At 45.5% G+C, this 13298-nt stretch overlaps 1 protein-coding gene across 12 annotated transcripts in view; it reads right to left on the bottom strand.

The window, feature by feature from the left end:
* LOC105689658 (protein doublesex) overlaps window positions 1-13298 on the bottom strand; it is a 41959-nt gene that overhangs the window by 24647 nt on the left and 4014 nt on the right. For 2 of the 12 annotated variants that reach the window (XM_048653198.1, XM_048653197.1), the window contains exons 2-3: window positions 3307-3959; window positions 2731-2977 (exon numbers count right to left, since the gene is read on the bottom strand). In XM_048653198.1, the coding sequence (XP_048509155.1) occupies window positions 2731-2977; window positions 3307-3582 (523 nt within the window). In that variant the 5' untranslated portion in view covers window positions 3583-3959. Of the gene's footprint in view, window positions 1-2730; window positions 2978-3306; window positions 3960-5439; window positions 7117-7136; window positions 7338-13298 lie in introns of those variants that run through there. The other 10 variants (XM_048653195.1, XM_048653190.1, XM_048653191.1 and 7 more) reach the window with 10 other exon arrangements.

Raw genomic sequence — 13298 nt, 5'->3', positions numbered from 1 at the left:
CGTCATCTTTTTCTCTATTTAGATACGTCTACATTATATACGCACACTCGAGACGTCCACGTGTCCTAACGATTCAAGGGTGTTGAATACGTAGTAAAATGGAACGTCACACCGGCGGCTGCTGGGGCATCAGGAGAACAGCAGTTAGCTCCAACCCTCCCCATTGTACGGGGTGGTTGTATACTTAAGGGTGTATACGGGTCGTAAAAAAAAAAAGAAAAGAAAAAAATAAGCTTCACAAGTGGTGCCGACCACATTTAAAAAGAAGTCTTAGAAAAAAGAAAAGAAAAAAAAAAAAGAAAAGAGGGAGAAAATACTCGCGTTGAAAGTAAGAAATTTAATGACCTTGTTGTAAGATTTTTGACACATGTACACATTATATTGTATCGCCGTCCGTTTGATTTATCTGATCATTTTTTTTTTTTTTTCTTTCCAACTCTATACCCAGCGGTGAATGGAAAAGGGATAGAAATTTTCGGAAGGCGACTATATCCGTGATACGGAGTGCTGCGGGACGGTAGGCCGTACCGCTGAGGCTAATGTGATTTCTCGGAGAGAATTTTTACCATTATTATAATTGTTATTACCAGAAATAGGTTGGTTGAATAACTATTAAAGCGCAATATACAAACGGACTGTTAAATAACACCGTGAATATCGTACGTATCCAAAGGAAAGCCGCGAACGGCGACCTCGAAAAATCAAATTTACGAGCCGTTGCGCTCGTACGGAGACGAAGGAAATTTTGGAAGAAAAGAGAGGTGAAAAAAAAAAAAGAGTGAAATAATTCCCGAGAAATAGTCCGAAACTCGTAAACGCAAAAGATCCGTGTGTGTGTGTGCGTGTAAACGTTATTGTACGTATACGATGTGAAAGAGAAGCCTCTAAAAATTGGAAACTATAAAAAATAATTTAACATGGGAACGCGCGGCGAGCCATGCGATCGGGGCATAATACCGCGATACACGTGTACATGCGATAAACTATCCCGTACGCGTCGTCGAACGAGTAAAAAAATGAAAGAAAGAAAAAAGGAACGAACAGAGAACAGAGCGCAGAAAACCGCTAGAATATTAATATTTTACGATCGAACAACTAAGTATGTATTATAGTTTCTAATCTTAATTCGGAATGAGATTTGCTTAGCGACGGCCGATCGCTGCGATGTATATGGGCAAGGTATATAGCCTCCGAAGCAATTAATCTTCGATATATAATGGGTACATAGTTAGCCGTGTATGTGGATAACCGGCGCGCGTATCTAAATTAGTATTATAGCACAACGAATTGCAGGTATTAATTATTATGTTCTATATATTACCGTGATTCTTGCATCGAGCGGCCTTAGGGACATTGTACGCTGTCTAAATGTGACTAGAGGTGATTAATATTTCAGCCCAAATATCCGTCTTTTACTTATTTATTTAAAGATTTTTTATTTTTTATTTTTTTTTGTATTGCGATTTATTCCGTATCATATTATACATATATAAATTTTTTTTGTTTAAATCTTCGCTAATGTTCGAATTTTTCTCGGTGCATAGCTACCTACGACTGTATAGCCGGTTATTAAATAGAGTCGAAGTCAATGGCGCGCAATGAAAACTCGTAAAACCCGGAAACTTTAGAGCCCCGGTATAACCGCCATCATAATCACCCTTGGCTAGCTTCGTTTCTGGATACCCATGGGGATTTCTTCGCATAACTGTGAGTTTTTATTAACAATGATATTCGAAGAACGACAAAGAGATTAAAATACGATAAAGATCGCTCCCTTGATTAGGTATTGCAGTTTATCATTATCACATCCTCAGAAATACGAGGAATGTGATTTCGGAAAAATGAGATTGAGAAAAAAAGCATTCTTTCAACGGACTGTGCGTAGATCAGTTTCATTCGTAACTCCGAACGTATCTCGTGTGTATATATGCACATATAGATTCTTTTTTCAATTTCTGTACACATAAATAACGTATCGTTCATTGGATTTAAGCGCACCGCAGACTTTCAGAGAAACATCATCGCATGTGTGTACGTAATTGCTGAACTGGATATGTACGTACACGGCGTGGGGATGTACGGTTCGTTCCAGTGAATATTACCTATATGTAAATATATACAATATTTAACGTACATATACACGCGAGCGATAGCGATTAACGGCTATTAATTACAATAGCAATAACGAAGAGATGATATATCAATTCTCAGTCGCGAACAATGAAACTTATTCAAACGGTTTATTATGAACGCGAGAAAACATTATTGCAATTCGTCAGTACCACCCAGATCGATGCGGATGCGTGTACAGATTCGGCATCAAACGCTTCTATTGTACGTGACCTTTTTTTTTTTTCTCTCTCCATCGTTAACAACCGTCGCCGTTCTCCTTATTTGCTTTATTCCGAGTGACGGGGTCGAATCGGAGTCAAGAGGTGAGGTCGGGGGTCGGGGTTGGGGTTACTTTGCCGCCGCTTCGTTCCATGAATGGGATCCGCACGGTTTCGTTACCGCCGCCGCCGCGAGCAACAGGTAGTTATTAGGTGTAGGCCAAATTCTCCGTTGGCGACGATACGGACGTTCGAACAAAAGATTCGATGAACTTCGGACCGAGTATTTTGGATTTTTCATTCGGACTCCGAACCGAATAATGGCGGAAAATAAGATTCCGCATATAGCGAGGGTGAGGAAAACCGAACGATTCTGATGATTCTGCTTTTGTTCACTCACCGTTTCGTCGTTGGGGTAGGTAAGCCGCTGCAGCCGCGTGGGGGTAGATAGGCGGCAATTTCTGGGACGTTGGTATCGTAACGATCGGTCCACCGATCCCGCTGTGTCCGCCGTTACTGTCGTGATTACTCGCTGGCGAACCTCCGCTGCTACTGTCACAACTACCTTCTAAACTAATTCTTTCAGCAGGTTGAGGAACTGATATCAAACGATCACCTTCAACTACCACCGAACGTGGGTCCACCTGCTAGGAATAGATGCGTTAAGATCACCGTGTCGTTTTTTTTTAAACGGTGGAGAAAAGACGCTCATTGTCCGGAGAAAAACACCGCGAGGAAGTAGAAAAAGGCCAACGCTAATAATCGTGTGAGGGTAGATACCGATCAAGGTGAGATCCGGTTTTTTTTGGATAAGAATATATATTTCCCTCCCCCCCCCTGAAGTTAATTTCGACGGAGGAACCGATCGGCTCGTTCAATCGGGACAAAATGTATCAGCGGCTTTTCTCCGGCCGTTCATTTTTTTTTTTTTTGATTTTCGATTTCGTTTCTCCCTAAGGAACAAGGAAAAACTAACTTCTTCCGGGCCCCGAACCCTGGCTTCGTCCTGGGCCTGCGCCCTTCTGAGTGCAGTTTGCAGCGCCATAACTCTTTGCCGTTCCGCGGTCAACCTACACTTCTCGCAATTACAGCTACGGTATTTGCAGTATCTCTTGTGTCCCTTGAGTGCTATTTTTAGTCTATGATTTCTACAACGCGCACAATTCGGTGGTGTACGTGGACTCAGCGCTGCGTTCGACGACGAAGCGTTGGAATCCATTTGACCCGCTAAAATGTTGTCGTTTTGATCCATTATGATTTTGATTTTTACTTCTTTTTTTAAGTTTTTTTTTTATTTTTATTTTTAATTTCTTTTATCGACAGTCTATTCGATCTTCTTTCAGTCAATTGCCACCAATTGCGTTAACACAGATTTGTTTTTTGCTCTTTTGATTCTTTAGTTTTAACTTTTTTCGTTTACTCGGTATTATTGTAATTTTTTTTATTTTCAATTTTATAATTCTTTCGTACAAACCACTTTTTTTCACTTGTACAGAGTATATCGATTTTAGATGAAAAAAATTTTAGATCATCGATGGCGTCCTATCGCTGTCGCTACTTTTGCTGCCGTTGCTGCCCGAGCCGTTCGATCGTTCCGAGGCAGCTGGATCTTCATCCTGATGTAGTGATCTGAAAAGGAGAGGATCGACTCTGTTAACAACATTTTTTTTTTTTCATCAGGTTTTACGAGGCAAATAACGTTCTGGAATCCTCGCGTTATACGTTTAGGGGTAAAGATGTTGCAGATACGTTAAATCCTGATATTAATCGTTCGACGAGGTATGTATAACGTTCACTTATGCATAGTATCCATCTCTACATATTAGACGTATACGTGCACGACACACATACATGTATTTGCAAATATAACTCGCAGCCTTGAGAGAGCGTCGGCGAATTTAAAAGCGCAGTCAACGGGCGATAAACTTATCGCGCGCTTGAGACGTCATTGCATTTTTTTCAGTTTCTCATCTTATTTTTTTTTTCAATTTTATTTACGCTTTTTTCTTAATATTTTGATTCGTTGTGATTTTGATTTTTTTCGTCACCCCTCCCTCCCTCGCCCCCCCCGCCCCCCGTCTTACACGGCGAGAGGGAACGAGAACGAAAAAATCGGACGATTTTACACTCCGTCAGAACCGACGAAAATTTGCCGATTTTATTATTTTGTCCCTATAAATACCACGTGGTAAAAATTGCGGACCATCGAGAGAAATGAGGGAAGTAAGAGGGAGCGAGAGGTGGAAAAAAAATTGAGAGAGATTCGAGAAAAGGAATAGCACGCGCTTTGATGACTCCGGGTATAAAAGTGCAATAGCTGTGCGAATAATGCAAATAATTTTATAGCTTTCATGCAAATACCGGAGAACCTCGACCCGCGGGTGGACGCGATTTCCAACACACATTTCCTACGCTGTACGGCACACCGCGACGTGTGCGCTCCGATGTTAGAAGTTCCGCGTCGAGTAAAGAAGCACCAAAACGTTACACTGCACGGCGTGTACATACGAGGTATGCCGAATCGCGTCAAACGATCCGGAGTAAAATTTCAACCGAGGAAATTTCGTTGGTAAAAACAGTCGTCGCGAAATCAAGCGATTCGATCGATTCGTCCACATCGCAGACGACGAGTGAACATCGAAGACGTAATTTTTTTCCATGTAATTAAATGAGAACAAAATTATTTGTTCGAGAACGATGAAAAGAGGCATAGGCAGCGTCGGGCAACGGCAGCAGCGTCGGCTTTCCTTTCAATTCGCGGTTATGAACCTGATCCTGGCGCATCCTCCGATCCCCAAATTACTTCCGGATGAATTACTCGACATAAAAGGGGGGCGGTTTTTTTTTTTGTTCTTTTTAGTCGCTGTGTTTTATTTCTCTCTCTCTCTTTCTCTCTCGGTACTGGATCTCCGCAGTTGACTCGAACCGACAACGAGCGGATTTTAGTTTCTCTTCGAAAACTCGCGCGCCTCGCGGTGCGTCTCGGCGGGCTTTTACCGGCGCATGCGTATCTCGAAGGTATTTTAAAAATTAAAGAGCGGAGAACAGGTACAAAAGTGGTTCGAAAAACCAAGAACCCTCGTTTTCCGACCTAAAGTATATTCCTTACTTTGAAACGGTCGTATTCGTCACCAAAAGTATCACATTCTTCCTCTTTCTTCATTTCTTTATTCTTCACACGAGCTCTCGATCCTTCTCCGTGTCTATCCAACCATCTGATGTCCGAGGATGAAAACAGAAGTGAAAAAAAAAAAGAAACTTTTATCAAAATCGAACTGGAGTTGTAGAAAAAACCAAATATCCAAACGCGACATCCGATCACTCGATTATCCAATTCCCATTGCTTCCAGCTGCTGCTGCTGCTGCTTCTGTTGCTGCTACAGTTGATTTTGTAATTTCATCACAAAACGACGAGAAAATTTCGAAGGAATGACAAATTTTCAAATCGCAAACGGCACCGCAATCGGTGTCGAGTTCAAATTCAAAAATTACGCAGTACGAACGCACGTATATTTTTCAGATTTAAACACACCACTATTTTCTGGTTTACAAAATTTTGTCGAATTCGAAATCTCATTCGTAATCACGTGCTCCTTATCACATGATTTTTATTAATCCGAGTACGGAATAATCTCCGAATTATTTGGTTACGTAGATTGCGTGTTTTAAAATCGTGTTACGCGTTTATAATTAGCCCGCAACAATGTTGCCGCGTGTGCACTTAGTACAATGTGTTACACGGGACGGAAGAAGTGCAGCCGCAACTGCAGCGGCGGGTATCACGATGTCTCAATTTTTTTCCGATGCCCGATAAAACAATTCGCACGTTCGACGACGAAACGCGGATGCGATTCCAACGGTGATACCGATCTCGCCCTTCGGAACGAACGCGAAAAAAATTCGAAAAAAAACGAAGGACGATATTACGAGAACAAAATGTTTTCCGCACAAGGATCGTCGGTGACGGTGAAAAATCGTTGGAAAAAAAAAAAAAACAATGATGTTTCTTCGTGCGAAAATTGATGGAAAAAAATCGCGGGCGTGGGTGCGAATCGGTGCGAGGAGAAACGGTAGCCGTATCAAACTGCAGTGTCTTAAGCAGCGGCAGCAGCAGCGGCAGCAACAGAGGCAGCATGGGTTTCGCGATCGAGGCGTGAGTTGCGAACCTCCGATGCGCGCTTCCATGCAGTCGGTAACTCACTACCGTAGCCGTGAGGTTCGTACTTCGTACTTCGTACTATTCGGTTTTCAGAGGCTGTTCGGGACTCGGGTGACTCGGGTGGAGGTTTGAGTCGCGCGCGGTATCACACAGACGCTACGAGACGGACTTACGGACGAATCAGGCGTATAAAGAAAGAACGAGACAGACCGCACACCGAACTCGTACGAGGCACGCCGCAGCGAAATGCATGCGGCAGAGTGTGGACGGCGAACGCTCGGACGTTGTAGAAGAGGAAGAGGAAGGGAGAGGGCTACAGGATCAGCGCCGGACTTGAACGACGACCGACCACACAGCCGCGGACCGCACCAACACACCCCCGAGCCTCGCAGTCGCGTCTGGTGCGCCTCGGGTACCCAGAGGCAGCGGTTTTACGATTGAAACCAACCGACCGACCGACCAACCGACCAACCGACCGACCGACCGACCGACTCTCTCACCAACACCTCCGACTAACACAGAAAACCGCGTTCGCCGATATCGCGATGCTGCCGTTCAACACTCGCGTACATATCTATCTCTCCGTGCGCCCCGCGCGCACACACCGATTCCCCACGTCACTCCCGTTCCCTCATTCTTCTACTTACAGTATGCACTTCGGTGCAGCGAAGCAGTCGCTACCGACCCCGACGATTCGCTCGTCCGCGCGCCACTCTACCACCGCTCCTCCTCTCTATCCGTCCGAACGCAAACGTCGTATACGTACTTCATTATTTCCCACGTATCCACATAACTCCCTATCTTTTCCGTAAGCGCGGTGTCTTCGCGTCTTTTGAAAACGCGCGACGTGTTTGCCGACGATTTTATTTCGCGAGCGATCCGCATCTCCGGCCCCACCCCACCCCACCCCAAAACCCCCTCCCCTCATCCCTCATCCCTCTGCCCTCGCCCGTCCGTCTCTCTTTTTAGACGCGTAAGCTCCGGTGCATCGCGGTACACGTGTGTGTGCGCGTGTGCGTACGCACGTACGCGCGGTGTGCACCGGCTGACTGGTATCAACTTTGAAAGAGTGAAAAGTGGGGATATTATATCCTCCCTTCCTCTCCGACTCGTCACCGATGCACACACGTATTCACCGTCCGCGTCCTCCCTCCCTCCCCCCCTCCCCCCCTCTCTCTTTATGCACTTTAGTTAGGCACGCAGCGCGACTCGATACCGTGTAAAACATATTCCGTGTACATGCACGTGTCGCTCGCATACGCTTGTAAAACCTCTAAGGTAATTCCGATATTGATCTATTTATACGTATGTCCGTCCGCACGAACCACCCGCACCCCCGCTATTATACGTATCGCATCTAATCGCGCGCACGGCCGGTAAGGAAAAGTTGCAAATTTTCTGTTGCAAACGGAGGTTGGAAGGCTCCGTAATCTCCCTGGTAGAGGCATTAGTTGCGGACAGATTAGAACCTGGGGTTTCGAGGCGATATCGGAAATCGGAAAATAATCAATCGCTCGATTTTTCATCCGTTTTATCTAATTTCTCGACGGAGACTCGATCCGCCGGGATGGGCTGGTACGACCCCAAAGAGACGTTGCGTCACGTCCTAACGGGGGGGGGGGGGGGGGGGGGGGGGGAGGATAAAAGGAGAACTTATTGCACAAAAGAAGAAATAAGAGGCCAACATTACACGCATAATACCGTGCACTTGATCGTACCGCGTCGGTCCTTATAAAATATGTATAAAAGGAAACAGCTGCTCCTTTCCCCACCTTCTTTCCATCATGTGCAACGTAGGATTGCAACTATATATATATAAGCGGCGCGTGCGGTGAGAAGGGAAATTGGCCGATTATGGTGTCCCTCTCCGTAAAGTGCAACGGTGCGGCCCGCCGCGACCCGTGACGTGGAATGGTGATAATAATTGCGAGATTTTCGCGTGCCAGGAGGCGACGCGAGAGACGAGGTTTTGCAAACGAGTTAATTTTTGATGATTTTCGCAAGGAACTCCCAGCGTTTTTTTTTTTTTTTTTTTTTTTTTTTTTCGCAGCTTCGAGGATCTATGAAAAATGGGGAAGGAGGTGGGAGAAGGTGAAAAAGGGTAGTTTTTTTGGAATTCGGAAATCGCGCAATCGCGCGGTTATAAGGCTGTACCAATTCGATGAGGACCTTGCGCGATGGCTCCGCAAACTAACAACGAACCTCCGTCACTTCAACCTCGTCTCCGTTACCAAAGATCGATTTCCAATTTCGTTAATTTCACCGTCACCGCGTTAGCGAGGCGAATACGGCGACTGCAGGGTTAAACATCGGAAGGAAAATGGAGAAGGAGAAGACGAAGAAAATGCAGGAGCTATAAACGAGAGGAGATATATAGGTAGCGCGTTTAAAAGCGGATCGCAATGTCTACATACTTGTACAACACGCCGCGAGAATAATGTGGATATATTCGCATATGCAAATAATCGGTCGAGGGGTTCACGACCTTCCAGCGGCCTTGGAGAGCCTCGAGATCTTCGCTTCTTATTCTTATTCTTCTCCTTCTTCTTCTTCTTCTTCTTCTTCTTCTTCTTCTTGTTCTTCGTCTTCTTCTCTGCGGTATTATTCTCGCTCGGAAGTTCAAGAAGAACTGACGTTCGCGGGGACAACGACGATTCGGAGAAAATGTGAAATGCTCAAAGTCGAAGATGAGCAAATCGAACGAAACGATCCTCACGGTTATTCCTGATTAAATTTGGGCACACCCGCGAAAGTATATATTTGCCAACGAAATATACACGCGTTAGACGTGTATAAAGCAAACGGATGCATTCGATGATCGATCGAACGACCGGCTACCCGCAGCCGTGAAGTGGACCAACTTTCTTCGCACACATGTGTTAGCAACTGCTGGATGCATTCGACGTTCGCCGATGTTTAAACGGCTAGGGGGATTCCAGCCCGGGCTACGTTAAACTCGATGCTTCATTCATTTTCTTCGCCGATTCATTCCCTTCATTCATTTCTAATTCGTTGGTAGAAATTTTTTCTCTCTCTTTCTTTTCGGTTTACTCAGGACTTATCTGTAGGTAGGAGGGTGATTGGAAGAGAGAACGACCGATTCGCAGATATACGTACTCCGAGAGGAATTGGAATCCGTTTTATCGCACATTGGTCAATGCCCGATAAGGAGAAAGAGAGAGAGAGAGAGAGAGAGAAAGAGAGAGAAGAAGAAGAAAAAAAGTGAAAAAACCCTCTTCAAATTCGATCAGCATTCGTAACGGATTGACGTAATTACACGGATTGAATAAACTTTGGCAAATTTTAGCGAACAGACGGGCGGTTATCAGCGTTATATATGTATACACACATATATCCGTCCGTCGAATCGCAAAAAGTGGATGAAGTTGTTCGCGAGTGAAAAAAAAAAAATAAAAAAAAAAAAAAATATAACTCGCGAGAGAACAAATACCTACAACAGAGTTTTTATTGGCGAGGCTCGATTTTTTTAACCTTGATCTTTACGGTCGTCGCGGTTATCCAGCGAATCGTCGAGACTCGTGACGTTTCAACTGGAGTTTAATAATCCGTAGCATGTATATACTATGTATACAATGTGTGGAAAGTGATGTTCGAAGCGCGGTCCTTTTTTTCTCAAATCGCCGTTTCGATTAACCAACATCGGAAGCACGCCAATAGAATTATACCTGTCTCTCAGCCGTTGCTAATTTTTTGCTCTTCCAGTTTCTTATCGGCGACGAGGTGTTCGTATAAAGCAAAATAAATTGCCGCCGTACACACCACACCTCGTAATCGTATTTGCAACGCAACGTTGTTGGAAGTTACACTTACATCAGACGACGACGACGACGAGTTTTGCAGCTGGTTGGTAATCGTCAAGGAAATCGCTGGAGGTCGCCGTAATGTAACATGGCATTACACACGTGTGCCCGTTGCTGCTACTGCGGTAGTAGCTGCGTAACGTAATATATATATATATACCTATATATTCAAACATGGAAACGGTCGGTGTATCGGTCACCGCAGTATCTGCGTGGAAAAAAAAAAAAAAGGAATGAGAATTTTCGCGTATTCAGGCTCTCCGCTTTCTTCGAAAATGGCATTTCGGAATAGGATATCGGGGCGGTTCTCTAGGCTCTCCGCGTCCTCGGGGAGCCTCGGGCGCGCGAAAAACGGAGCGACAGGAGTCGGGGGGGGGGGTTCGGGGATGAACGGCTCTTTTTTCATTCGACGATTCAAAGGGAAGTTAAAAAGGGAATTATGACGTGTGAAAGAAAATGGTGAAATGCCCGTTATGTGTATGCCTTATGCCGCCACTACCCGTTGTAAATGTCGAACGTCACGCGAGGATGTTTCTTTTAAGGAAGAAGCAATGGTGTATACGGATACAAAGCTAATTTTCGCCGATATCGTGTAATGACACCTCATTGTACCCCCCGATACTTTCACGAACGTTTGAAGTAGCGCCGCTGCCGTTGCCGCCGCCGTGCGTCGTCGTCTTACTCGTTTTATTATTTAATTTGTATGTATTTCGACGTTCCGCTACCGCTACTTTATCTCCGTTGAAAATATGCATTCCGAACTGGCGGAAAGCGAATTATGTGCCCCTATTGCAGCGACCGGTCTCGTTCGCCGACAATTTTCCGAATAATCGGAGTCCGTCGTAAAATTTATCTATTTTAATTTGTTGCGCGAGCGATGCGGCGATACGATACGAGATAAAAGGGGGGTGTATCGAGGCAACATTGTACGGTTTGTTTGATCGGTACAAATGCAGAGTTATACAGTGAGTCCCGCGACGTGCAAATGCCTTCACGAGCTCTCTTGGCTGCCAGCCTTTTCCCGGTCTCTTCTCATTCTCATTCTTCTTCTTCTTATTATCATTCTTATTATTCGCTTCGCTATACGAATCACGCACACTCGCGTGTCTGTGTGCGCGTGCGTGTGCGCGTGTGCGAGTGTATCACCGTAGCGGAGTAAGAGTTGCAATCTCAAGCAACCCATACGGCAAAAGATAGATTGCCGAGACACACGTATATACGTCCGTTTTGCTATACAATGTCTGCTCAGTGGTGCACGTCTGCTTACTTCTTCTTGGCTGGGAGCGGCGCGTTGCAGGTTATTTGCGACCACGATATCTACCGGGAGTGAGCGCTTAGCACCGCGTCGAGCCGCGGCTATTAAGATACACATGTGTGTTGCTATCTGCGTGATTTCCCCCCTCAATTTTCCCCCCCTCCCCCCCAATCCCCACTGTTCTCCTCCTCCTCCTCCTCCTCCTCCTCCTCACCCAACATTATAAACTCCTACTCCGCCCCCTACTCCTCTTTCCTCTTCGACCTCGCGTGGCCGTGACAAGTGCCAACTCGAGCACACATGACATTCGCAAAATATCCACGTGTGTACGTCTATTTTATTTTTTTATTTTGTTTTTTGCTACCCGCATCTCACGTTCCATGGGGAGGCGACGCTGCCTCCGACTTCCCCTGGGAGGAAGAGAAAAAAAAAAATAATCATCCGGAAGGCTCCTCCGTTTCGCCGCTACCGGGACCGTCGCGGTAAAAGCACGTTTTCCAACGAGTACGGAAAACATCCGATGCGTTACCGGGGGAAAAATTGATGTAAAAATATTCTTCGGGGTGCGAAGAGCGTCGCTCAATCGTATCGCGTACGGATTTTCTGGTGCACAGAAGGAGTCGGCGCCGAAGATTCCGCGGTAGCCGTGGCCAATTCACGTCACAAACAAGTCACGCCGGTATCGAGTGCCGTTAATTATACACGCACTCGTATATATTTTTCACCTATACGAAGCCGGACGATCGTCACGTTGGTGTGCGGCATAATATTTTGTGCACATTGTAAAGCGTTCGAGTGGACGAGTGCCCTATCGCGTCGTCGATCGATCTCGATTTCGATCTCGATCTCGATCGACGACGCGTTCGCTAATTTTCCTTGAGAATTTTTTTTTTTTTTTTCGCCGTGAGAAGATCACGCCTAGCCTATCAAGGCGAGATCCGAAGGATAAGAGCGATCTTTAATCGCCGATAAATTCTGCACTCGGGCTTATCGATAAAAAAAAAAAAAATAAAAAAAAAAGACGATTAAATCTGACATTGTATATCCGACGACATTGGATACGAAAACCCGGTGTGCTCTACTCGCTCGTTTTATCTGCCGATCGACGTTTCTTCGGACCCTAGACTCCGATCGTTCGGATTTTCGAAGACCTCGCGGCCACCGCGAGGTTTAGGACGTCCTGCGGATCGTTTCGATCGCCAGGTACATCGGCCACGTCAGAAAACCCTGAATCTTGATTCCGTTGCCGTTGCCGTTGGTACGATGCTCGGCACCCGTAGCAAAACGCGATGCTTCGAACCAAGGCTTAACAACAACTGCGGCACGTTGAGCTTTAATTGGATCCGCTGTACGACTCCGAGCGTCTAATATGTGGTATGAATAAATGTATGTACGTAAGCCGATCGCGATACACGAGCCTTAAAATAAATGCGAGAGGGGAAGGAAAAAAAAGAAAAAAAAAAATGAAAATGAAAATGAAAATGAAAATGAAAATGTCGTTACACCGGGATCTCCGGTGTCACGGCGAATATGTTTCGGGGCACGCGTTACACGCGCACGACGTACACGTCGGATAATCGCGTCTGCATGGCCAACGTCCGAGAGAACGAACTGGACATTGTATAGTATCGATATCAGTTGGCGTTTATTTTGCGCCAAGTGTTGACCAGACGATATCCGAACGCGCGCAACGCAACGCAGTCTGTATCAATGTGTTACATTTTTGCGGTCAA

Source organism: Athalia rosae, chromosome 3, assembly GCF_917208135.1.
Source record: "Athalia rosae chromosome 3, iyAthRosa1.1, whole genome shotgun sequence".
NCBI lineage: Eukaryota > Metazoa > Arthropoda > Insecta > Hymenoptera > Athaliidae > Athalia > Athalia rosae.
The sequence above is the reverse complement of the archived record's forward strand: the minus strand, read 5'-3'. Positions and strand labels throughout refer to the sequence as shown.